General features: G+C 52.7%; 1 protein-coding gene across 1 annotated transcript in view; it reads right to left on the bottom strand.

Annotated features, from left to right (window-relative positions):
• WNT7A (Wnt family member 7A) overlaps window positions 1-25,654 on the bottom strand; it is a 45,792-nt gene that overhangs the window by 2,594 nt on the left and 17,544 nt on the right. Inside the window, exon 3 of the mRNA XM_084765245.1 lies at window positions 24,786-25,057. Within this exon, the coding sequence (XP_084621371.1) occupies window positions 24,786-25,057 (272 nt within the window). The remainder of the gene's footprint in view (window positions 1-24,785; window positions 25,058-25,654) is intronic.

Genomic DNA, 25,654 nt, shown 5'->3' with positions numbered 1-25,654 from the left:
ACCCATTATGGTTTTCATTCTCTTCTTTGGTACAGGCAGCGTGGCCCTGGACTCCAGTCTCTCTGCCTCCACAGCCTTGATGTAGTGCCCTGCCTGCATGTGTGTGCCCTCTTGACTCTCAGCTCTCCCCATTTGGTGAGAGCAGCCCCGCTGGGTCCAAATACACATTGGTTCTCCTAGGTTTGGTTGGAGTGGGTCTAAGATCAGTTTTAACCCATGCTTACAACACAGGAGGGCTCAGTTTAGAAGATGGGCTTTTTGGATTCCTTGCCAAACCTATGGCATCCGTCAACACTTGGATGAGGACCAAAGACCCGCTGGGCTGGTGTAGAAGCTGGCCCAATGTTGACAAAGCTCTCTATGGTGTCCTGGAGCAACTGTGACTTAGACACTGCCCAGAGTCCTGTGGCAGCGGGTCCCTGAGCTGAAGGCTGGGTCCCAAAGCTCTAGGAGTATAGTGGCCACCCGCCGCCTCATGCAACCTGCCTCTCCCATCAGGGCCTCTCCCCTTCCTCTGCAGTCACTGTTGGGCTGGGGCTGTGGTGACCTTGAATGGGCCCTTTATCAGGTGACAGCCAGCCTAGCTCTGCTAACTGTGCACTCTGCAAGTCTCAGAGATCTCACTGTATTCAGCATAGTCACAACTGTCCTGGCCAGGGCTGGCCACCCATCGGGCAGCCAGCAGCACCGCCCCCCCCCCCCGCCCCACCTCAGGCACAGACAGCAGCAGAGGAAACACAGTCTTTTATCCTAGCTCCCATCCCTCAAGGCCAGACTAGATCCTGGCTTCTGAGCTGCCAGGATTCCTAGGCTTCATGCTTCAGGTCAGACAGTGGAGGTTTTGAAGCCCCTGTGGTGACAGCCACCAGCACCTTTCAAGGTCTAGTCCCCAGCAGGTACTTGGACAATGCCCAGAGGGAGTTCACCAGAGGGACATCTGAACTACTCCCTACCAGGTCACACCTCTGGGTCCCAGGTAAAGGAGGGTTGTACGGGTACACTTGGGTCTGCCACTCTTCCCACCAACCCTTCACAAGGCCAAAGGGAAACCCAGGAGGGAAGAAAGACACATCTGAGTCTGGCCTCAGCAGGCTGGCCCCTGGAAAACGCTAAAGAGTTTTTGTTCCTGCCAGATTCCCACTGGACCCCATGGGAGGTTGTGTCCCCACCATCAAAAGTCGCAGTTCCTGATGGACCCCCTGTCTAGATTCCAGCAGGCCTCCAGTCCCAGGCAAGTGGGCCACCTTTTAGACCCACTAATTTTATTGTATGGATTAAGAAACCTCTTTGAGTGGTTCCACTCTGATACAGCTCATATGCCAAGATATAAAGTAAAATAATGTTGCTTGTTCTAGGAAGTTTCCCCTGATTAACAAAGTAGGGTCCTTCTACCTGTTACTCTCCTGGGCAGTGTGTTGAGCCATCCATATATCAGCGTTCTCCATTAAGGCAGAATTCTTTGGGACATAGGGGAGCTCGGCCCTAGTGGCCTGTCTCAGGGAACTTAGAGACATCCTGGCCACTCCAACTGAGGCAGTGACACACACACACACACACACACACACACACACACACACACACACACACACACGCACGCACCTCAGGGCTTAGTTTCCATCTGTTTCCTGCAGAGCTCAGATCTGAACCTTGCCCAGCCTCCTTTCCCCAAGAACCCCGACTGGGGCAGTCATCAATCCATGACAACTGGCCTGGTGTAGCAACAGTGTTCACTTCTGTTGCTAAGGAGAACGGAGGGCTGTTTGGCCCCAGTGCATTCCATCATTCACTTGTTCATTTTGCAAAGGATATTTGCTCTGTGCTGCTGGTATCACCTGTGCTACGGGCAGGGGCAGGGGTAGGGGCAGGGGCAGGGGCAGGGGCAGGGGCAGGGGCAGGGGGCTTCTTCTGGGAGGCCTGGCAACAGCAGGCCTTTGCCTGCTCTGAGGTGCACCCTCTTCTGTATCTGAGCTTATGGTTCAAGACCCAAGGTGTCCATGGAACTCACAGAAACTGGTGGGCACTGTGGATTGAAGGAGTAGTGGAGGACACTTGGGAAAGGGTTGGGGGTGGGCTCCAGGAAGGCAAGAGCTGTGCAGGATCCAGGGAATAAGGAGGGCTGACTAGAATAGCATTTCCCGTGCCTGTGTGGGTGGGATGCAGGTCCTGGGAGGAAGTCGAAGTAGGCCCTGTGGATGGATGGGTAGACGCTCAGGGTGGCAGAGCCGAGGAGCCAGCAGGAGGGCAGAGAAGCATCTGGGCAGCCACGAGCTCATTCTGGATAAAGTAGAGATGAGGAAGGAGGAGAGAGTGGCAGAAGAGAAGCCTGAGGGACACTGTCCTCGGTGTCCAGGCCAGAGATGACGTAGCTCTAATGCAGGCAGCAGCCATGAGAGGAGAGAAGAAGTGAGATGCAGTGACTGTGAGTGAGGCAGCCATGGGGGCTGGGGGGAAGGGCAGGAATCTGCACCAAGTCAAGAGGCTGGAAGTTGGGTTTGAGGAAAAGTACGTGTACAGAACACAGGGGGCACATTGAGGATGAGGCACTGGCCAGGATGCAGGGCATCTGCAGAGCAGGAGGTCGTTTGGTACAGCTTCCACCACCTGGCATGCCTCGTGTGGGTCGTGTGGAGTCCCAGGAAGAATTCAGCCCCTTCTGCAGACTAACACACCTGTGAGTGCAGCCAGAAGAGAGGCAAACACTCAAGAATTTTTATGTTAAAATCGGCTGCAAACGTACAGAATGGGAGAGACTGAGAAAGACTGAATGCTTTGATGACCACAAACCCAGGATTTGCTATAAAACTGCTAGAAAACCAGCAGTCTGAGGTCACTCTGATGGATGCCTAATGTACACACACACACACACACACACACACACACACACACGAGAGAGAGAGAGAGAGAGAGAGAGAGAGAGAGAGAGAGAGAGAGAGAGAGAGAGAGAGAGAGAGAGACAGACACAGAGACACAGACACAGACCGAGACAGAAAGCAAAGTCTTGTACTGCATTTGGGGAGCTGGGCTAAGAGAACTGCAACATAGTGAGGTCCTATCTGCCAAAGGAAAGGTGAATCAGATGTGACAGAACTAGAAGAGAGGCCAGCATAGCTCAGCCTAGCGAAAGCAACATCCATGGTCCTTGAGCCTGGATCCACGGGCTCTGCATTCTTGTTTGGGATGGGGTACGCAGGAAGGACAGTGTGACTAGATTGGATCCTGGTAGGAGGGGGTCTTCCTTGGCAGCAGAGCCCCGCTCCTTGAGAGGCTAGCCTTCTCTACCAAGCTCACTCTTGCTGGGAGGGGGCTCTTGTGAAGGGGTAAGCTCTCTGTCTTGGAGTATATACAATCAGCAACTGACTCTTTGGAGAGGCTTCCTGCACCCAGTGGGTGTGGTTGCAGCTGAGATGCTTTTGGGTCTCCCAGCAGTGCCCCAAACCTGTCTAAAGCAGCAGGAAGGATTTTCCGCACCGCCGGGAGGGAGGGACATCAATCTCTTTCTGACAAGTCCTCCAGGAAGTGCCGACAATGTACCAGGTGCTGCCCAGAGCCCAGAACTCCTCAGGGTGGGGTGCTCAGGTCTGAGAAGGCCTGGGGAGAAACTTGGCTCCAGAAAATACCTTGACTCATACATAATGCCAAGAAGATACTATCAGAGCCTGCCCGCTGAGGATCTGGAAGACAGGAGGAGTTTTGAGAGGAGAGAGGTTGGACGTCACCTCTTGCTCCCGCTCAGTCTGTGCTCAGGGCACTGGTCACCAAAGCGTGGGCCACGCAATACAGCGTCCAAAGCATCCAAAGGGCCATCCCACCCTACATGCTATTTCCCTGTGTGGAACATCATTGTTTCTGTCCACGACCCCCAGCCTGGAGCTACACTGAAACTATCTGAGCTTCTCAACACAGTCGGGGGACTTCCTGATTCCTGAGAGAGATCACCTCTGCTGAGCCCTCCTCAGGAATGTGCCTCAGTCTAGGAATGTGCCCCCCTCCAGGATCTTGGGTCCCTATTCATCTCCTGCACAGGTCTGGCCTACCCCAGCGGGACGCTCTTTTTTTTTTTTTTTTTTTTTAAATCAAGGCTGATATGGCTGACACTGGGTCCTCAATGAGACTTTCCCTAGTTACCATAATGGAAGTCACCCCACTGGTCACTGATTCCAGCTGCCAACAACCATCTCTCCAGTTCCCCATCAGCCACTTCCCTTTTCCAGTTCCCACCTGTCATTGCATCTGGTTCCCATAGTCACCTCTTGAGTTCTCACTGGTTATCTCCCCAGTTCCCACCAGTCACCTCCCCAGCTCCCACAGTCACCTTCCCACTTCACACCAGTTAGTATTCCCAGTTCCACCCATCACTTCTCCAAGTTCACACTAATCATTGGTAAGGGCTCATGGCTTGACCCAGTCACAGCCAATCAGAGAAAGTCTTGGGAATTAGGTGTGAACTGAAGACATGTTGCTTATTTCTCACCTAAGATGAACAAATGGGACAGCGAAGCCCATAGCTATGGACAAACATCTTGTCAGTTTGGGAAACTGAGTCCAATACCGACTAAGAAAGCGAGCTGGGAAGTAGGGATGTGAGCAGCTGGTTCCTGGGAATATTGTTTATCCCCGGGGTCAAGCTAGGCCTCAATTCACTGCCACGGGACCCTTCAGTTTCAGGAACCAGTGAGTTCTCTGTCCTTGAGCCAGCCTAAGTCATATTAATACATTGTAAAGTATCTAGACTGCTGCAGAAATCCATCCATCTGTGCTGGAGGGGGTTTTGTTGTTGTTGTTGTTGTTGTTGTTGTTGTTGGTGGTAGTGGTGTGTGTGTGTGTGTGTGTCTGTGTGTGTGTGTGTCTGTGTGTGTGTGTCTGTGTGTAAAATAGCCCCCAGCACCATGGTGGCCTGGGTTGCTGAGGACTGGTTTGCATATTAAAAAGGACTTAGGGACAGGTGGGGGAGATGCCAGTGGGTAAAGCCCTTGCTGTAGGATTGGAGGACAAGTTTGGATTCCCAGAATCCACTGGGCACAATCACATGTGCATCTGACTCTGGGTGCTCTTTAGCAAGGTAGGAGGTGGAGACAGGAGGCCCCCCAGCAGCTAGAAGGCCAGATATCCTGGTGTATGTCACAATGAAGAACAAAGAGATCCTGTCTCAAAGACGGTGGAAGGTGAGGAGTGACATCTGAGGTTGTCCTCCACACAAATGCCCCATGGCACATGTGCACCTATAAACACACATACATCAAGCACACATATACACAACACACGCACCACCATCACCGCCACTGCCGCTGCCATTGCCACTGCCACCGCCACCACCACCACCACCACCACCCTAACCTATAAATTCAAAGGGCAAGGGGAGGCCAGGACCTGGGAGCTGATAGCTGAGAATCTGAGTCAGCTGACATTGCTGCTTCCTTCCCTGGTCCCCTCTGAGGCATCAATCCTGGGTCATTTGTACCTCAGGTGGTGAGCAGAGATCCAGGTGTTCAGAGTCTCTGTGATAGCATGCTGTAACAAAACATCCAAAGGCAGGGAGCATTTGCTCCTCCCCACTGCTCCTCTTCCTGCTGCTCCTCCTCCAGCTGCTCCTCCTCCAGCTGCTCCTCCTTCTCCTGCTGCTCCTCTACTTGTTGCTCCTCCCCATTGCTCCTCCTTCCACTGCTCCTCCTCCTCCCACTGCTCCTCCTCTCCTCCTGCTCCTCCTCCCCCCACTGCTCCTCCTGCTGCTCCTCCCCCACTGCTCCTCCTCCTCCCACTGCTCCTCCCCCACTGCTCCTCCTCCTGCTGCTCCTCCACTTGTTGCTCCACCTCCACTGCTCCTCCTGATCCCCATCCTTCACTGATCCTTTTCACCTAACTCCTCCCCTTCTGCTCCCCTCCCCTATCTCTGGACCCATCCATCATGAGCCAAAAGCTTCCTTGCACTTAACTGCAGCTGTATTCCTCTGGGCAACTCAGACAAAAGAGGGAAATAAGTTTTTCTGTAAATACTTGGTGTATTTTCTCTTTGGTTGCATTCTTTAAGCCATATTGAGTGCACTCACTTCAAGCCAGTGTCCCTATCTGGCGCAGGTGGGTGCAGGCACAGCTGCATTCCACAGGCTGGGGCCACTGCAGCCCTTGTGCTGCAGACCCAAGCACAGAAGACATGCCCTGGAAAAGGGGCTTTGGGCACAGTCAGAGAGGCTTTTTTGTATAGACTAGAGGCCTCTGGAAATCATTGTCTATTGGGTCAGAGAGGCTCGGCCTCTATTTGTGACTCTCTGCTGTCCTTGAGTTATGGACTTGTCTGGAACCTGTCCTCTAACACTGGGGTCTTCTAGGAACTTGCACTTCATAAGTGGTCCATCTTGTCTCCTTGGGTACACCAGCACGCCTGGCACTGTTCTGTTGTGGTCAAACAGCAGAAGTAATGCCTTCCCTCCAGTGGAGGAACCCACACAGCTCCACAGGTACACACCCTTGCACTCATTACCACGCAAGCGGTGCCAAGTCTCATCTGCATACACATTGGAACCCTCCCTCAAAATCACACATGCTCACACACCTCCACACAGCACACACAAGACACACTTATGTATCTCTTGGTTTTTTGAGACAGGGTTACTCATGGAGATCTGGCTGTCCTGGAACTTGCTCTGTAGGTCAGGTTGGCCTCAAACTCACAGAGATCCTCCTGTCTCTGGAATTAAAGGCATGCACCCCACCCCCTGCCATACTTGTATACTTTTACATTTATATAATGACATACCTACACTATATCCCCCACTCACACCACACACACACACACACACACATACACACACACACACACACACACACACACACACACACACACACACACACACACACCCCAATCTAGAAGAATGAGGTGGTAGCAGCCTTAGGCCATGGCTCACCTCACTCAGGCTGGGGTTGGGTTCTCAAAAGTCTTTTACTATCACAAAGGGATTATGGGTAGAACAACTGATTTCTCCTCAGCTCTTCAATTGAGGGAGGTGGGGACAAATGCAAAAAAAAAAAAAAAAAAAGATAGCTAGTGTTCATGCCACCCACCAACCTGATGCTCTGACCAGCCCTTGGAGATCTAGGATATGGCTGGCCTATGCAGCCCACTCTAAGACCTGACGTCTGTCAGTCCCTCCTCCTCTTTTGGTCCTAGACTTATGCACTTTTGGAGACAGCTCCAAGGTGGCAGTGCCTAGGCAAATGGACAGCACAGAGGTCAGACCAGAAGGACAAGGTGACATGTGCTCTTTGCAGCAACAACCGTGGTAGTTCAAATGCAACAACTCCCAAAGCCCTCACCAGACAAATAGGGTTTGATAAGTTCCTGCAAATAGAGGCATCTTGTCATATTCCACTAACACACAGTCAAAGGGCCATAAGAAATGAGGTGGGGGGTGACTCCACCAGTCCTTAGGGCCATTTTTACTCAGCAACTAACCACAGAATAGCCACTGTTGACCTGAAAACTAGCTTTACATAGGTAATGCTACCGAGCAACAGTCACAGCTTCTACCAGCGCTCAGGGTGCCATCAGACCTCACCTCAAAACAAGCTATGTAGATCTCTCTCTCCTAAAGTTCCCAACTTCCCTTTGTTTTTCCCCAAACCAGAGTTCTCTAAGGGATGTCTGTATGTGTTTCACATTGCATTCCTATTCTTGGTTAATTTCCCCTAATACAACCTGAACTGGAGATTTAACTCTGCATTTTGTTAGGGTGGTTTTTTTTTCTTTCTTTCCCCATATTACGGAATAGTCTTCTTCCATGAAAAGGAAAGAAATGCTGTTATTCAGATTTATGTCACTGTAACAAAATTCCTGAGATCACTGATGCACAGGGGGGAAAGGCTTAATTTAACCTGTGTTTTTCAGGATCTCTTTCCATACTTGCTTGGCCCTGCTGCTTTGGAGCTGTGATGTCACAGTGCATCATGGTGAGGCACTCAGAGGCAAGCTGCCCTGCAGAGTCAGTGGGGGCTGGATATCCAGAAGCCTGGCCCAGGGTCTCATAGGTTCTGACTTGGTCTCAGCTGTGGACAGGCATGGAAGAGCATTCAAAGCTCTTCTAATGCTGTTAATCAGGGGACATAACCCTTGTCTGTCCTTCTGGTTGAGTGTCTGGTCTTGATCTCATGGAAGTTTCCAGTTGAGTACAATGGACCTCCTCCACCCAGGCACAGAATGGGCATGGCTGAGAGGACTCTGGCTTCCTGGTGCTGCTCTAAGCTCCAGGGTCTGTTTCAGGAGCTGGGACCCAGGGCTTCCCAGGACTTGTGCTGTCTCAACCCTACCAACCAAAGGGCCTTCCTCGTCACAACAGATGTTCCTTTGGCTTCATGGTCCACGTAACCCTGGCATATCTGTAGAAATAATGGGCAGAAGTTCCCCCTGAAGCCCTGTCACGCTAAAAGACATACTCTCTTACTGCAGTGGAGAAAGAGTTTCAATATTTTTGCTTCAAGTCCCAGCTCTGTCACCTCCGGGCTGGGCCACTCTGAGGACACTGCTTAGACTCTCTGAAACTAGTTCTTTGACCACAAAATTGGGGACTGGTAAGAGAAGCCCCCTCAGGGTTATAATGATCCAAATGAGGTAGAGAACAGACCTGCTAGCCCACCAGGGAGGGGAAGGGGCTGCAGGGACCTAGTGCAGCCTCCTTGTTTCTCCAGGAATTGGCCTTGGCAGAAATCTACAGCTGCCTCAGGGACCCAGGGAATGAAGCTGCATTTCTTCAGGCAGTCCTAAGTCAGATTCGGAGCTTATAGGGGGTACAGTGGGCATCCTGGAAGCATGTGACAGTTCTGGATTTAAATGTACCACGAGTATAACACTAGATCGAAGACAATTATTATGGAAAAGTAGCACCCAAGGCCTTAGTATTCATATACTGGTTACATATTGAATGGTAACAGTACATTAGATTAAATAAAATACATTATTCCATTAACAGCATCTTTTTTTTTCTCCTTCAGTGCTGGGGATCAAACCCAGGGCATTATACATGCTAGAGAAATGCTCTCTACCCAAGCCACATCCCCAGGCCTCTAAGACTTCTATTGGATGCTATGGGACCAGATGCCTGCTGCCAAGCTGTAGTCTCAAAGCCAATGTCCCAGCCTGTTTTCTGTGCCTATAATGGAATAATAGAGAGTAGGGAACTTCTAAAGAATACAGAATTATTCAGCTTATATCTGGAGGCTGAAATCCTAAACGCATTGATGCCACTCATATCTGGGAGGACCTTGTGCTGTGACACAACATGGCAGAGGGTGTCACACACGGGAGACAGAACAGTGTTGGGGCTCAGGCCTCTCCTCATCTTCTTATGAAGCCACTGATGCCACCGTGAGGGCTGGCCTCAACGTTATCAATCTATCTATCCCTAAGCACCACCCAAAGGCCTTAACTGCAGATCTCTATTTGGTTGGGAGGGTTAAGTTTCCAGCACCCAAACTTTGGGGACACACAATCCAGCCACAGCACTCAGCAGCAGGGGTACCTGGCGAGGCTGCTGGAGATGCAGAGCCTGAGGCCCTGCCCATACCTGCCATGGAGTCAGAGGGCATTTCCACTCTCCAGGCGGTTTACAGGCAGCAGGCGAAGTCTGGGAGCCTACAGGGTTCTGGGACCTTGGGTCAGCGGAGGCAGAGCCTCAGACAGACTGGGAGCCCACGCCTGTAGATACACTTGATTCGTGGTGGCCTCTGACAGAAAGCACACATCCTATCAGAGCAGAGAAGCAGGGCACTGGATAGCTATGACCCCATGTCCGTGGACAACAGTGATTTCGGGATGGCTGGGGAATCTTGTCTCAGAGGATGACTTTTACAAAAAATGGTTCAATGCACTTAAAATCTCATACTTAACCCCACCCTCACATTCGGCTTTCTTTTTTCTTTCTGAAAACTTGGCCAACAGCACCCAGGGGCACTAAATATAGAAATGGTGAGGGAGTAAATCTCTGAAGTGCCACATGTTGCCCAGGGCCTGTTTCATGGTTGGGCTGCAAACCATTGAGGACTGGGAGCTGTAATTAAAATGCTGATGGCCTCCCAGCTGGGATGCCTTCCAAAGGAGCAGGGAGGGGAACCTCTAAAGCAAACTAGCGCGGGTTCCCTGGTCTCCACTGGCTTCCAGGGCAGCCAGACACAACTGCCCTTGAAAGCCTTCATAGCCAAGAGGCAAGTTGCTCCTCTCTCAGATGTGCCTGCTCCAAGCAGATGCCCTCACCACCCCCTAGTGCAACCCTGCGCCCCACACTGCTATCTGTGACCTTGTTACCCCCTTTCTCACTGCTCACTTGGTGGGGCCACACTGGCCTCTGGGCTATCCAATCCTCTGACTCGCCATCTGTTGGCACCTCACCCCCTCAGGAAGGTCTCTTCCACCTACCCCCAGTAACGTCCCCTTCCTGTCATCTCTACTCTCTCCCTCCGCTTTATTTTTCTGCCATAGCATTCATTACTCTTTGACAATGGGTCTCTCTCCATCTGACTATTTGTTGTCTGACTTCCCCCTGGAATGCCAGCTCTAGAAAGGCAAGTGCCACACCTAATCCCACAGCATAACACAGCACCGGACACACAAATAGGTGCTTTACTGGCATTTGATGAGTGAATGAATGTGTGGATTTGCAACCCTTTCTTTCAGCTGGTCTGGTGATCTCACTGGGAAAGTGTCCAACTTCCCAGCAATGAGCTCAGCTTTTTACTCATTCATTCAGTCAACTAACTATCCTTCCAAATAACTCTCCATCCATCCACCCATCCATGCATCCAGCCATCCTTTCAAATCTTACTTGTCCACATTTCAAATATTCATATATACACATAGCCACATACCTATACATCTATCCACGTAATGTCATACCCATTCATTTGCCCAACTTCCCACTCATTCATTTACATATTTATTCATCCATTCACCCTTCCATCCATCCTCCCATCTACCCACCCTCCCTCCTATCCCTCCCTCCCTCCCTCCCTCCATCCATCCATCCTTTCCAAAATCCTTCTTTTCTATCCACAGTAAATTATCCCTATATCTACCCATTCACCCATCTTTTTATCCACCCACTCACTGATCCATCCACCCATTCCTCTATCTACTCAGCCACCGTCACTCACATACCCATCTTTCCACCCTTCTGTTCCCTTACCCAATCATCTACCCACATACCCTAGCAGTCACACTACCACTTAGCCATCTGCTCCTTTCAACCAACCCCCAAGCAGGGACCTCCTCTTCTGGGTTCCCACAATGCCCTATGGTTCCTCTGTGTCAGACTCAGTTTCTGCTGTCAGGTCTCCAATAATTCACTTTCCCCCTATATTGTCACGGTGGGTGTGCTGTCCTCAAAACCAGCAGCCATGCTTCATCTCTGATGTCCAGGGCTGACACATTGCAGGTGTCAGCACATGTTTACCAAACGGGAACATTTCCCTGTCTGTGTCTTGACTCATTCAATATTTCCTGCTGGACTGTGAGCTCCTTGATGAAGGGCACCATTTTTTTTTTGGTCATCTATTTTTATGTCCATCTCCAAAATTTGTAGTTAACATGAAGTGGACACATATTTAACAAATGAAGGTGTGGGCAGGTATAAAAGACGTGAGCATAGCGAACATAGGCCCTGTGGTCCCTGGATACATGCCCTAGCTCTTTATTTATTAGCTGTGGGATCTTGGGCAAGCCCCTGAACTTGCACCTCACTTTCTCTGTTTATAAAAGAAAATCGTAAGAGTGGTTGCCTCACGGGTTCTTATGAGACGACATGTACAAAGAACTTAGGAGAACGCCTGCCATATGATGCCACTGAACCCTTTTCACTGGTTCAGTGGGACAAGGCGTGGAGGGCACAGACTCTTGTATGTGGTGGGGGGGAAGCTCCAGGCTCGAGCCCTCCCCCAGGAGGCCTTCCACAGCAAGTGCTCTGACTTTTCCCAGTCACGTTGGGATCTCTGGCAAACTCCCAATATTATGTCAGGTGGTCAGAAGTGCTATGTGGGAAAACAAAACATGGGCGGGAACAGGAAGTGGCGAGACAGATGGGAGCAGTTTCCAGCGGGTGGTCAGGAAAACCCTCCTTAGGTGATATTTGAGCAAAGACTTGAGGATGGGAGGTGGGGTGAGTGTTGGGGGTGCAGCAGTCTAGAGAAATTGGCAAGAAATTGGCAAGTGCAAAGGGCCTGCGGCAGGGGACTACCCAGCATATTTGAGACCAGTGAGGAAAGTGGCAGAGGAGGAAGGGAAGAGGCAAGAGGGAAGCAGGGAGTAGGGTCAGAAAAGATGAGGGCCGAGGTCATGGCAAGTCTTGGTGGATATTTTGAAGACTTTGCAAGTCACATTTGGAAAGACTGCAGCCTCAAGCCTAGGGCTGGGCAGGGCCAGATCCTGTTTGCAGAAGATTTAAACTCAGGGTCTGGTGAGTGCCGGGTAGCTGTAGTAGGGCAGAAGTGGGGCGGTAGGTGAAGTCCCACCTGTGGGGTGTGAAAGGAAGCGCCTAGCCAGAGGCAAGGCCAAGGCTCTGTCCTTGGGTGGCACTGAATCCTGAAGCAGGGCAGAGAAGTGAAGCAGGAGGGGACGTTGCAGGCCACCAGCCAGCCTGCAGCCAGGAGGACAGCTGCTGGATGCGGTAGGCAGAGGCATGGACAGGAGGAGGTCTGGGTGTAGACAGGGCTTTGTGGACAAGTTAGCAGGCCCCGGAACATGAGGTGTATGGGAACAGGGCCAGCGGGAGAGGACAAGGGTTCGCCACTCAGATGCTGCTCAAGTATTGACCTAGAGACCCATCCAGGACCTTCACGATGTCACATGATGGCTTGGTCCCCCTATGGCTCTCCCTGTTCAGAAGTGACAAATCTCAATGGCTTCCAGACAGCTTCTTCTCCCCAGATCTTTCCAATATGCTGTATGCACAGGGCTTCAAAGAAGGTGGCTCTCAGAGCTAGCAAGAGGCTCAGACGTAGAACATAGAGTCTTGCCAAGTGTAGGAGTACTTGAGACCTTCACTGCCAGCCCTCGGGGGATACCGCAGGTGGATCTGTATGAGTCCCAGGTCAGCCAGTGAGACCCTTGACTCACTTAGCACCTAGAAAACACTCTGGCTTTCGTGTTGCTTCTGTAGCCCCTGCTGCTAAGTCCCAGGAAGTCCCGGAGCAGCTACTCAGGGCTCCCAGGGTTCCACAGTGGTAGGTTGGCCATCCAGGGCTTTGCAGGCATTCAACTTGCACAGTGGACCCAAGAAGTCTTTTATTGGTGCCTTCCCTGCTTGGGGTGGGGGTGGGGGTGGGGGGACATGGAGGCTCAGAGACAGGCTGTACGTCACAACTACATAGCAAATAAGCAGCATAGTCAGGTCTGGGAGGAAGCTCTTCCCACACCCAGGCTATTTCTACTGCCAGAGCCGAACAAAAGCCCAACTGGAAGTCTTAGGAGTTAGACCAGGGTGTGGCCAGCAACTCTACCTGCCCCAGCCCCCAGCAACGCAACCCTCGTGGTGCACAGAGACCCACCAGTGCCTCAGTAGCCATGCTTACCACAGGGGCCCAGTGACACTGTTCACTCACACAGAGTTACAAGGCTTGGTGGGGGAAATGGTGGTGTAAACAGTGAAGGCCTTGCAGGAATGAGGTAGGTGCAACTTGTTAGTCATTGTGACTTCAACGTTATCAGACCCGCCATCTAAACACCATACATACACACACACAGATGAGGGCTAAGAAGCAGGTATACAGCGGATGGGTGGGCAAGAGGGTAGCTTGCCAATGTGGGTGACTGGGCTACCTCAAGTTTGCTACTCAGCCATTCAGTGCCTCAGTTTCCTCCTGTGGCAGGAGTAACAGCAGGCCCTCTCTTGTGATGTGAGAATAACTGTGAGGCACATGTGGATTGGGACAAGCACACATGCAGTATTTGTAGTCTTGAGAGGGACATTTGGTACCATGTAGCCAGTAACTGAGGTTGGCATTGCCCACAACTAGTGCCCGGGTCATACTGTCCTGGAGGCACTGGTATCGGGAGAACACCCCCTCCCCCGCCCCAGGGGCCTGCTATGCTCCTTTAGCTGCTGCCTGGACCTCGCTGACCATCCATGCAGTGGGCAGGTGACATATCATCCCATGGGGAACAGGGAAAGCCTTCCGACACCATGGCAGACCCTCCCACCCTGAGCTACCTCCCTTGGTTCAGATGCAAACTGAAGGCAGAAAGTCCTCTTTACCGACATGACCACACCTGAATTTTTCTGCAAAGGACACGTGTCCAGGATCAGGGAGAGGTGACAGCTGGGCTCCTAGGAGCCAGGGCCACTTTCCCTCCTGGACCATGCCATGCCTCTCAGGCCCTCGAATCCCCTTCTGCTGCCCACCTTCACTTATTTGACAACACCCTGAGTACCAGTCCCCTTCCTGAGGACACAGAAGGCCATTGTGTGCCCAGTGAGCACATTTTGACTTGGTCTCACTGTGGCGTAACTGAGCCCTGCCTTTGCCTCACCTTGCTGCCCTTCCCCTCTTCTGGTTACTTTCCAGTAAGCTCCTGCCAGGACCAAGGCACATAGGGGATTCTTTACGGAGGAAATCACATGGCTCGTCATGGAGGTCAGGAAGGTGGGCCGCTACCAAGGCCTTCCCAAGTTTCCCTAACAGTGTTAAGTTCTGAGTGCCCTGTGCCCATCAGCTGTATAGGGGACTTCCTGTACCATGGAAGTCATATGTCAACCATGCGCCACATGCAGCCACCAAGCACTAGAAACTGAATTTTCATCACACTTAGTAGCAGTTTGTTCACATAGCCACGTGTGGCTTCTGGAGACTGTTCAACGGTACGACCATAAACACTTCCGGTTCACTTGATCATTTCATTAGCGTTACTCTGTGAGGCAAGCCCTGGCTTCACAGATGGAAAGAGTCCGGCAGAGAGAAGCAGGAGGAGAACCTCAAGGGTACCCAGGATACCCAGGCCAGAAACAAGCAAGGCCAGGTACAGCTGAGTGTGCCGCAGCACACTGTGGACAGCGGTGAGACTGGCACTCCCAACCCCACAGCCCGCACTAGTCCTTGGATTGGGCCACCCCACGACATCGAGAATATGCCAGGCTGGGCTGTGGGAGATGTTGAGTTGAAGTTCATGCTTGCTTAGATGAGCAAGAAGGACTCTGCAGGTTGGGGTTCAGGGCTCCCAGCCTGCCCTCTGCCCAGCACAAGCCCTGGGCTGTGAAGCAACAGAACTCTTCTCCCCAAGTGGCCTGTTCCAGGTGGAAGACCATATCCAGGACCCCATGACTGGATCAAGACAGGACACAGTGTCTGAATGACTCTCGGTGCCCAGGTGAGTAGAGAGTGGGGTTTCGGGGGCTGAGGACCAAGGCTTCTAAGATGCTTCAGAAGGTTCCAGAACTCTTGGATAAGATCGTGGAACCACTTGTGGCATGTCAGGGTTGAGCAAGGACATCCCCAGACACTGCTCAGCCTGGAGCCAGCTTGAGTTCGCGGTCTAGGGCAACCTGTGAGCTGTGTGGCCTCGGGCCACTACACCTCCATTCTCCCATGTGTAAAGTGGGAAAGGCAGACTCATGACCAGGCGGGAGGTTAGCAGCTGTGGGGATTAAACTGGGGTTGTACAGTAGATGCTGGTATTAGACTTGCCTGTGTGCCATCGCCCCCTCCGCCGCAGAGAACAGCATCTGCCTGTATCAACCCTGACAAAGGCCTTGTGACTTCTTCACCTGAACTTCAACCTGTGGGCCTGAGGGACAGTGACAGCTCACTAACGTCACCTTCTTCCTAGAGGAGTGGCCCAAGTTCCTCTGAGCCACTGATGTCCAACCATCCTCTGGGCCAAGCCTAGGCTGTTATGTCTGCCTAGGATTAAAGTGGGAAGTGATCTTGGCAGCCCAGAGCAAAGTGATAGCTGGGGACCCACAGGCCTTGCCAATCGCTTCAGGAAGAGCTGCCGTGTCCTTTCACCGCTTTCCACTCCTCTCTTATCTTATTCCTCTTTCCCTGGACACTGGTCATGGTTATCATTATGGCATCAATGACAGGAGCTGGCTGGGCCCAGTTCCAGCTGTGTCACTGAATGAAGGGGAAACACCCTAGCTCTCATGGGTACCCTCCACCCTGACCTGGCCAGTTCCCTTCTGACCTGGTCTCTCAGTGGCTTCTTTAGACCATTTCTATCTCCCTCAGTATCACCAGCCTGGTTCTGTTCCTGGATGCTCAACTCCATCAGGGTACCAGCCTCTTGCCCCAGTTTCTCATATAGCCTGTTTTACCACAGGGCAGGGGCGGGGTCTAAGCTGGGCCTGGGTGCCAATCCTGCCCTGCTTCTCCACTCATGGGCCCTCAGAAGAAGAGTCCCTAGATCCAGAATAGCCTACAATTCCTTCTCCTGGTCCAACACAGAGGCTGTGCTCCTTGCCTGAGCACCAGGGCTGGGCAGAGGAACCAACTGAGTCACTGTGAAAACCAGGCTGAAATAGGGATGTTGACACACAAGTCACACCTACAGCACGACGGCCTGTAAGACACGAGGCCAGTTCAAGCAAGACACAGAAGAAAAAACACCTCAATCCAGCTTATGCGAAGTCACCAGAATGGTCAAACTTATAGAAGCAGAGAGGAAAATTATGTCACTTGGTTGGGAGAGGAAGTGGGGAGTCTATGTTGTGGTTTGTAGCTTCAGTGGGAGGGAGGGAGGGGATGACTGAAGGCTTGGGCTGTGGTGTTGGGGCAGAGGCCCTGGCACAGGGGTAGGGATGGAGGCCCTGGCACAGGGGTAGTGATGGAGGCCCTGGCACAGGGGTAGTGATGGAGGCCCTGGCACAGGGGTAGAGATGGAGGCCCTGACACAGGGGTAGGGATGGAGGCCCTGGCACAGGGGTAGGGATGGAGGCCCTGGCACAGGGGTAGTGATGGAGGCCCTGGCACAGGGGTAGTGATGGAGGCCCTGACACAGGGGTAGGGATGGAGGCCCTGACACAGGGGTAGTGATGGAGGCCCTGACACAGGGGTAGTGATGGAGGCTCTGACACAGGGGTAGGGATGGAGGCCCTGGCATAGGGGTAGTGATGGAGGCCCTGGCATAGGGGTAGAGATGGAGGCCCTGGCACAGGGGTAGGGATGGAGGCCCTGGCACAGGGGTAGTGATGGAGGCCCTGGCATAGGGGTAGTGACGGAGGCCCTGGCATAGGGGTAGGGATGGAGGCCCTGGCACAGGGGTAGTGATGGAGGCCCTGGCACAGGGGTAGAGATGGAGGCCCTGACACAGGGGTAGTGATAGAGGCCCTGGCATGGGAGTAGTGACGGAGGCCCTGGCACAGGGGTAGTGATGGAGGCCCTGGCACAAGTGTGATGATGTCTCCTGTACAGGTGTGATGGAAGTGGGGAAAAATACGATGGAGACTGTGCACAGATGTGGTCATGTTTCAAGGTGCTAATGGACCTTAAGCCACTTAATCATCAACATGAGCACAGTTCAAGTGGAAAGCTTTATATCTTGTGCTTTTAAGATAAATTAAAACTTTAATCAATTATAAAAACAACTTGTTGCCTTAAAACAACTAGTTATAAAATGAATCATGGGTTTAAATGTCTAATTTTCTTTTTCTTTGAGTCAGGGCTTCCCTGTATACGTCAGGCTGACCTCAAGCTCACAACCTCCCTACCTAGCCCTCTGAAGCCAGGGCTTACGAGCACAAGCCATCACACCAGGGATTTAAACGTGAAACTTTTAGAAATAAAGCACCCGAGGACCCAGGGTAGCAAAGCGTTCTTAGCTAACCCTGAAAGCACTTTCCTCCCACAGGTTCAAGGCCAGCTGAGCTATAGTGACACCATAACAGCAGCAATAAATAGGCCCGCCTTTGCTAGGCGAAAGCCCCTGATGAGGATAACAGACCAGCTGTAGAGTAGAGAAAGACTCATAAGCCTGACAAAAGCACCTGAATAGAAGAATAAAAAACGTCCAACTCCAACAGCAGAAAAGTAAGCAGTCCAAAATGTGAGCCAGAGGATGGACAGGCACATTCCCACTGTACCCACTGGGGTATACAGATGGCAGAGACACAGAGAGATGCTCGCCTTATTAGCCACTAGAGGTGTGGCTAGAACCCCAGTGAGACACGGCACACTCCCATCACAAGGGCAGAAATAAGAACCTGTGTTATCAGCGAGTGTGGCCATGGATATGGAGAAGCCAGGTCACTCACAGATTGCTTATGGGAGTGGAAAAAGGTGACGCCAATGCTGTAGTTCAACCTGGGATGTCCCCAGAAGACCCACGTAGTGAAGGGATGGTTCCCAAGTGACAGTGGAATCGTTAGGAAGTGAGGCTGAAGGGGACGGCGGGGGGGGGGGGTTCAAGTCATTGAAGGTGCCCTCAAAGGGGAAGGTGGGAAATGCTCCATCCCATCCCTGCCTGTCATCGTCCAGACATGCTTTGCTCCGTCATCCATCCTGTTGTGGGACCAACCCACTGTGCGATGAACCCCCGAAACCATGAGCCAAAGCAGCCCTTTCCCCTTACGGTCCAGTGGGCTCAGCAGGTGCCATCTAGCGATGCGAAGCTGACATCCCCTCTGTAGGATGGTTTGGTGCCTTATCATAAAGCTAAAATATCAGCAACAGTAGGCTGGCACTCCTGGTACTTAATGTGGAGAAGTAGACATTTGCATTCATAGAAAAATCTATACACACACATTCGCTGTAGCTTTATTTACGACGGCCCAAACCTGCCAACAACCCAGACGTCCTTCAGCAGGAGAATAGCTAAACCAAGGGTGCTGCCTCTGAGCCGTGGACGATCAGGTGGCCGCCAAGGGGGAAAGAATCATTGTGGCACACAGCGACTTGAATGAGTCTAAGAGATTATATCCAGCAAGAGGAGACTCTATAGGCTGCACATTTTACCACTCCGTTTATACGCACGACACAATTATAAACATAGGGAGTGGATTAGTGGTGTGTGGCCGCTGGACATCCTGAGGAAGGGAAGGCGGCACGTGGTCCTCATGCTCTGAATCTCTATGGTGTCGGTGTCAGTGTCCTGGGGCGACAGCATCCTACAGTTCTACCGGCTGTCACTATGAGGGAGCTAGACAACAGGTCCTCAGAGTCTCTCTGTTCTTTCAACTGCGTGCGAGCCCATAGCACAGCATAGGCTTTATTCAGAATACAAGAAAGAGTTAAATTTGAATTTGATACAGAGAGAGAAAGCGTTTAAGTGTGTGTCTCATAAGACATTTGGGACACACATAAATAGAATTGATTTCTTAGTTATCGCGAAGCCAAACATAAGTGGGAATCTTAAATTACATCTGGCACCCTACTCCCAAGACACTCCCAGGACAGAGTACCACTTGCCATTCACTCATGCTCTCTACAAACCTTCCTTGAACGCTACTGTGTGCCAGGTGCCATTATAGGGATAGGGGATTCAGCAGTCCTGAACCTCCTGATGCTGACTTTGTGCTGGGAGGTCAGGGCAGTAGACAGGAAGGGCTGTGCAAAGACAGTAAGTTCAAATGGTGGGGGTTGCCCTGAAAAAATACAAGCAGAGCAGTGTGCTGAGACTAGGTGGACACGGGAGAGACGTCTTCCTGAGAATGGATCGAGATGAGCAGCATGTGCAAAAGCGCAGGGTGGGAGCAATATGATTGGCCCAGAAGTTCAGAACTAGAGGGTAGCAAGCAGGAGAAGAAATGGTCCTTGGGAGATTTGTGTCTCCTCCTATCCTCACATGTCAGACCTAGAAAAGCCTGTGAGGCCCAGGTCCTGCCCCCCTGCTCCCCCCCACCCCGCTGATCCAGATCCTTTGAGCCCAGATGCAAGCCTTTCCTGCAGTTTGAAGGTGAGATCCTACATCCACTGTAATTGTGGGGCAGGACTTGCCAGCACAGTAGCCTGAGGACTGCCAGCTGGCTTCCGGGGAGGTGGGGCCTGGCCTCTCGGGGGCCCTTGACATGCCACACTGTCCACTCTCTCTAGTCAAGTATGCAAGTGGCTCCCAGAAGCAACAAAGTGGAGCAAGTCTTATCTGGGCCTCGCCCTCGCTGCCAGGGGCTGGGTCTCTGTTGTTCCCCATACCCTGGCCTCCCTGAAGCCATGCCCAGAGTAGAAAAGCCAGCCCCCTGGGGGAGCACCCAGACCAGACAGGGCAGGGCAGGAAGGGACAAGAGCAACACCCCTTGTGAGCAAGAGGTGACTCCACGCTCAGGTGGAATTCCATCCCTCTTAGCTCACCTCCCTGGAGCAAAGGCACATTCCAGTAGGGCTGGCATGCCCCGGTGGGGGGGCCCTGCCCTCCAGCTGCCTGTCCAGTCTGGTCTCACTCCTCACTGTAGACAGGGGCTGCTGACAGCACGTCCTTCCCCGGGACCCTCCAGAGTGCCCCAGCCCACTTCATCCTAAGGGTACAGCAAGGCCTCCACGGCCAGCAGGAAGGTACAATGTCATCGTGGGTACTTGGTTGAGGGATAGCAGAAGCCACTGTAACATTCAGACCAGGGGAATGTTTCCTGTGCAGTCCAGCGTGGGGGGGTGGTGGATGGGGGTGGGTCACAGATTGTCCCTGTTCTTTCTGGTCACCTCCTTGCCAGTCCCTCCCTCCCCAGAGCCCTCCTGCCCTCTGTTTAACTCCGCCTTCCCTGCACCTCTCAGAGGCCTGGTGTCCTTAGCAGTTCCTGTTGCTCCGTGCCTCAGTGGTTCCCGGGCCTGCTGCACACAGGCATCTCCAGAGGCAGTCAGGTGCCACAGTCCTAGTTGTCACCACCCCTACATCTAGGAGCACCCTGCTGTGCTCCCTAAGACCTGTCTCCTCTGTATAACCCAGGCAGGGGCACACCCCCAAACAGCTCAAAGGCTGTTCCCCCAAACTCCCGGATGTCCACATCCACTACCTCTGGGGTCTCTCATTCCTTTCCACTCTGTGCCAGGGAAGGGCGGGGACCTACACGAAGCTCGCCCTGTCAAGCTCCTCCTGGCCATTTCTGACACCGCGGAAGGCCTGTATTTGTCTCTAGCCCCCTCAGCAACCTCACCACCTGTTACCCAGCCTCAGACCAAGGAGCCCCTACTGCTGTTTTAAGATTTAATAAAAGGCACATGCTCATTTTTTTTAATGCTGGATGCTGAGTGCAGGGCATGGTGAATGCGGACACTCCACCACTAAGCCATGCCTGCTCCTGCTAACTGCCCTCCTCCTTGAAAGCTTCTGCTTATTCCCTCTTCCTGCCCCCACCCCCGATCCCATCCCATGGCCCCCCAACCCTATCCTCTGCCCCCCACCCCCCCATCCCTGACCCCCATGCTGAGGCCTGGCTAAAGATTCCTTTTTTCTCTCAGCCACCTCCTGTAGGAAACTGCACTGGCGCTGTGTCTGAGCTCTGCTTTCTCCTACACTGTCAAAAGTTTGGCTCCTCCATCTGACTGACACTAACTGGAGTATCTTGAGGACATGAACCACGGGGCAGTTAGTTCTCCCGTGGCCACCCAAGGGACAGGAAAGAGATCAGTCAGAGACACTAAGATTGGTGTGAGGATTTCAGGACCACACTGCAGCCGTGTCTCCTTCTGCAGTGTCCTGTCATTGGAGCCACCAACAAGAACAAGCGAGTCTAGCACCCTACTAGCCTCCTCGATGGCCTGTGACATCAGTCTAGGGATAATGTAGCCCCAAAAGGCCAACGAGAGAGACTTCAGTTCCCAGCCACCTTCTCCAGAGGCATCTGCAGTCTCCGACCTGCTGTTTTTTTGTGTCCACCCCCATCACGGCAGAGACTAGAAAGCACATCAGCCTGCCATGCCCTGGCCACCATAGCCTGGTCCTGGAGTCTGCTGAGGACAGAAGTCTCACACTTGTCCTTCTCCTTTGTGGGGTACATAGTGGGTACACCTGTAGCAGTGGCCTCTCAGGGGGTACAGAAGGCATGTGTGGCCTTTCTCCTGGCTCTTCTGCCCCTCTTTTCTCTCACAGCAGCTGCTGACAAGCTTGTAGCCTGGCTGAATCTTGTCTCCATAAAGCAGTGAGTGATCAACGAGACGTAATGATCAATAATGCTCCTTCCCAAGCCCCTCTGCCATCTCTGCCCAACTGCTCTGGGCCTTTCCCTGCCAGCCACATGGAGTCCACTGTAGCCTGATACATGCTGGGGAGACCTGGGTGTGGGGGTGTGTGTGCTTTACAATCAGCAATATCCTCTGGGATCCAGACATAAGCCAGGATCCCCAACTAACCTTTGTATTCGGGATAGTAACTGCTTTTGTGGGACAAGGGTCCTGTGGTGGTTTGAGTGGAGCCCCACAGGTTCACATAATTGAATGCTTAATCACTAGGAAGTAGCACTCTTTGAAAGGATTAGAAGGATTGGGAGGGGTGGCCTTGTTGGAGTCATTAGGGGTGGACACTGAAGTTTCAAAAGCCCATGCCAGGCCCTCTCTCTGTCTCTGTCTCTCTCTGTCTCCCTTTCTTTTCTTCTTCTCCTTCTTCTTCTCCTCCTTTCCCCACTCTCTGCCTACAGATCTCAGCTACTGGTCCAGTGTCATGCTTGCCGCCATGCTCTCTGCCATGATGATAGTGGACTAATCCTCTGAAACTGTAAGCAGCTCTCTATTAAATGCTTTCTTTCATAAGAGTTGCCTTGGTCCTGGTGTCTCTTCCCAGCAATAGAACAATGGCTAAGGCAGTGGGGAAAAAATCCCTCCCTCCTGTGCTCCATCCATACCCAAAGGTCTAGCTGGACTTTGCTGTCTCCACAGCTTGTTTCCAGAGCATCTGCCCCTCTCACGTGCCTCCACCTAGCTTCCAAAGGGCCCAGTCAGTGCGTCCGTGCCTCCGTACGTCCGTGCACAGTATGCCCATCTTCAGATGTAAGAGATACCCTTACAGTGAGCTCCATAGTGAGAAAGCTATGGAACAAAGCCACACCCAAGAAGAGGTGAGGAAGGAAGAAGAAGAAAGTTTCTTTGAGAGGGGAGATCACAACTAAGACTTGGACAAGGAGAAGCCACATCAGGACATCCTGTCAGATTTGGGGACTCCCCCTAGGAACCCACAGACCAGCCAGACTGCACTGTGCAACAGCTGCAGGTCTCATCCTTCTGGGCCTTCATGTTGACTAGAACAGTGGAGAGGAAGGAACAGCTGGGATGCCCACGGATGACCTGTCTGGAAGCACGGTCCCCGAGGCCACCCGATTTGCCTGAATGTCATTCTGGCGCAGATCAGGGCTCTTCCACTCACCAGGGCTCCTCAGAGGCTATGACAGACAGCATATAGCCAGGGGCCTATGGTGGGGGAGGGACACGAGAAAGGCGATACCCCGCCTCCTCCTTCTGGAAACAAGCCTGTCTATGCTCTCACAGTATGTAAGCCCCCAGACGCAGTCCTGACTGGCTCCCACTGGGTGCTGCAAATGTGTGCAACACGGACTCATGCCTACCCTGGCTGAACACCGAGGATGGCGGGTCAGGTCCTAGGTGGGCTGCCTTCCTTCCTCACCTTAGCCCTGGCAGTTCAGGAATGAGTGACCGAGCCAGGCTGAGCTCAGGTGATCCTGCTAACCATCTCAGCCACCATGGCAGCCATGTACACATCTGTGCAGAGAACGTGAACACTGGGGCTCCAGACATGCCTGGCTCCACCTGCCTGTGCCTCAGTTTCTTCCCCTATAAAGGCAGGTTCCAATGGCACCACCTCATGGAGATACTGTGAGCTGAACCATCCAGGCCAGAAGACACGTGACCCGGGGCAGGGCCTGCTCCACCAGAACAACACATTGCTTTGCCACTGTCACCAGGCCAAACCGTAGACTCTCGTATCTGAGCCCTTCTGGAAACTGTCTTTTAGTCTTTGCTTCTCCCATGTCAAGAGCAGTTCTACAGATGAAATGATGGCACAGAAAACCAGAGACTTACACTTAGGGTCTGGCTATCTTGCTCCCAGCGTCCACCCAGCTGTCAGGCCTGAGGATGGGCCCCGATCCTCACTTCACCACAGCTCTGTCCGTGTCGTCCCTATCCACCCTCACTGATACCTCACAGAGAAGAGCGCAAACTCGCTCCTATTTCTAATCCTTCACAGACCTTCTGGGACCCATCCCAGCCTCAGGCGTCAACCAGTGACTCAGCTAGCATTGACCTAGGTGTCCCTCGGTGCCCGGTCGGGCTGCCGACGCATGACTACTTCTAGACGGGGTTCCCAGCCTGTACTGGTGCCTTTGTGCATTTCAACAACCATGGCTGGTCCTTACACTGACAGGATCTGCCTCCCTATGCAGCCTCCAGCTCCTGGTTCTTGGTTTGTCTTATGGACTGTCACTCTCTTCAGCTTCTCCTCAGGAACTGGATTGGACCGTCCAATCCAGTTCCCTACCCTTCCCAGTCAGGCTGCTGCACACAGGAGAACTCCTGCCCTACTCTTCTAAGGTACACTTAGATCTTGGTTGAGGAGACAGGAAACGGTAGCTTCTCTTAGAGCTGGTCCATGCAGATGCCTCCGGCAACTGGCAACTGCCTCAGTCCTTCCTTCCTCAGAGTCGGTTTACACAGCTGATGCTGGAGCCCTAAAGAATGCCTCCCAAGCCGCCCGCTTCCCTCCTTGAATGATAAACGCCCGTTTTGTGTTGGTGACGATTCAGCATTCAGCCAAGTAAGCGTCATATCGTACACCCCGTGACACCAGAGTGGAGCAGAAGGGAAACTAAGTGCAGAGCTGGGCTTTCCCAGACCCCGTCCCTGTCACCAAAGAACCTCACTGCAGCGTCCTCCCTGCTGCCTACCTTCCGGCCCGCCTCGTTATTGTGCAAGTTCATTAGGGTCCGGGCATTCTGCTTGATCTCCCGGGCATCCACGAAGACCTTGGCGAAGCCGATGCCGTAGCGGATGTCGGCAGAGCAGCCACCCCACTTCCAGCCCTCGTCCCGGTGGTACTGGCCTTGCTTCTCCTTGTCGCAGCCGCAGTCGCTCAGGTTGCCCTGGGTGCAGGCAGCTGTGATGGCATGGGCCACACCCGCAGCAATAATTGCGTAGGTGAAGGCAGCCTCCCGGCTCCCTGGGGGGCAGAAGAGCGGAGAGAGCTTTGTAAGAGCTGATCTGGGGACACCCTCCTGGTAAGGGCAGCTAGGGACGAGGTGGGGTCTGGCTCAGGTGAGAGGCTGTGCCACAGTGCGGAGGCTTCTCCAAATATCAACCAGTGCAGAGAGCTCCTTAGGGTGATGACAATGCCTGGGACCCCAGTCAAGTACACTCTCGCTCTCTTGCAATCCCTGACCCTCAGGGAAGCTGGATTGGGGTTCGGGGTGGGCTCCTATCCCATTTCTGCCTACCGCCTCTCTCCCAGCACATTTGACAGGGTCATGGCACTTGTACTTGTTTGCATTACGGAAAAGCAACATTTATGAAACACATGTGGGCCGCCTGTCTGAAAGCTGAAGCTGCGGCCGGTAATCCCTGTCCCTGTGACTTGACCAGAGGCAGCCCCTGTCCCGGGCCTTGGTCTCCTCAGCTGTGGCAGTGACTAGAAGGGTTAAGAGTTTGCCTTCAAAGCTCTAGCCAGTGGCCAGGAAGTAGTAGTACCTATGGAAACAGTATCAGTGGCTCTCATGGTCACTGTTGATAGATACTACTGTGTGCCACACTGTTCTTATAC

The sequence above is a fragment of the Acomys minous genome, assembly GCF_964271855.1.
Source record: "Acomys minous genome assembly, chromosome: 17".
In the NCBI taxonomy this organism is placed as follows: domain Eukaryota; kingdom Metazoa; phylum Chordata; class Mammalia; order Rodentia; family Muridae; genus Acomys; species Acomys minous.
This window is presented reverse-complemented; position numbering and strand designations above follow the sequence as displayed.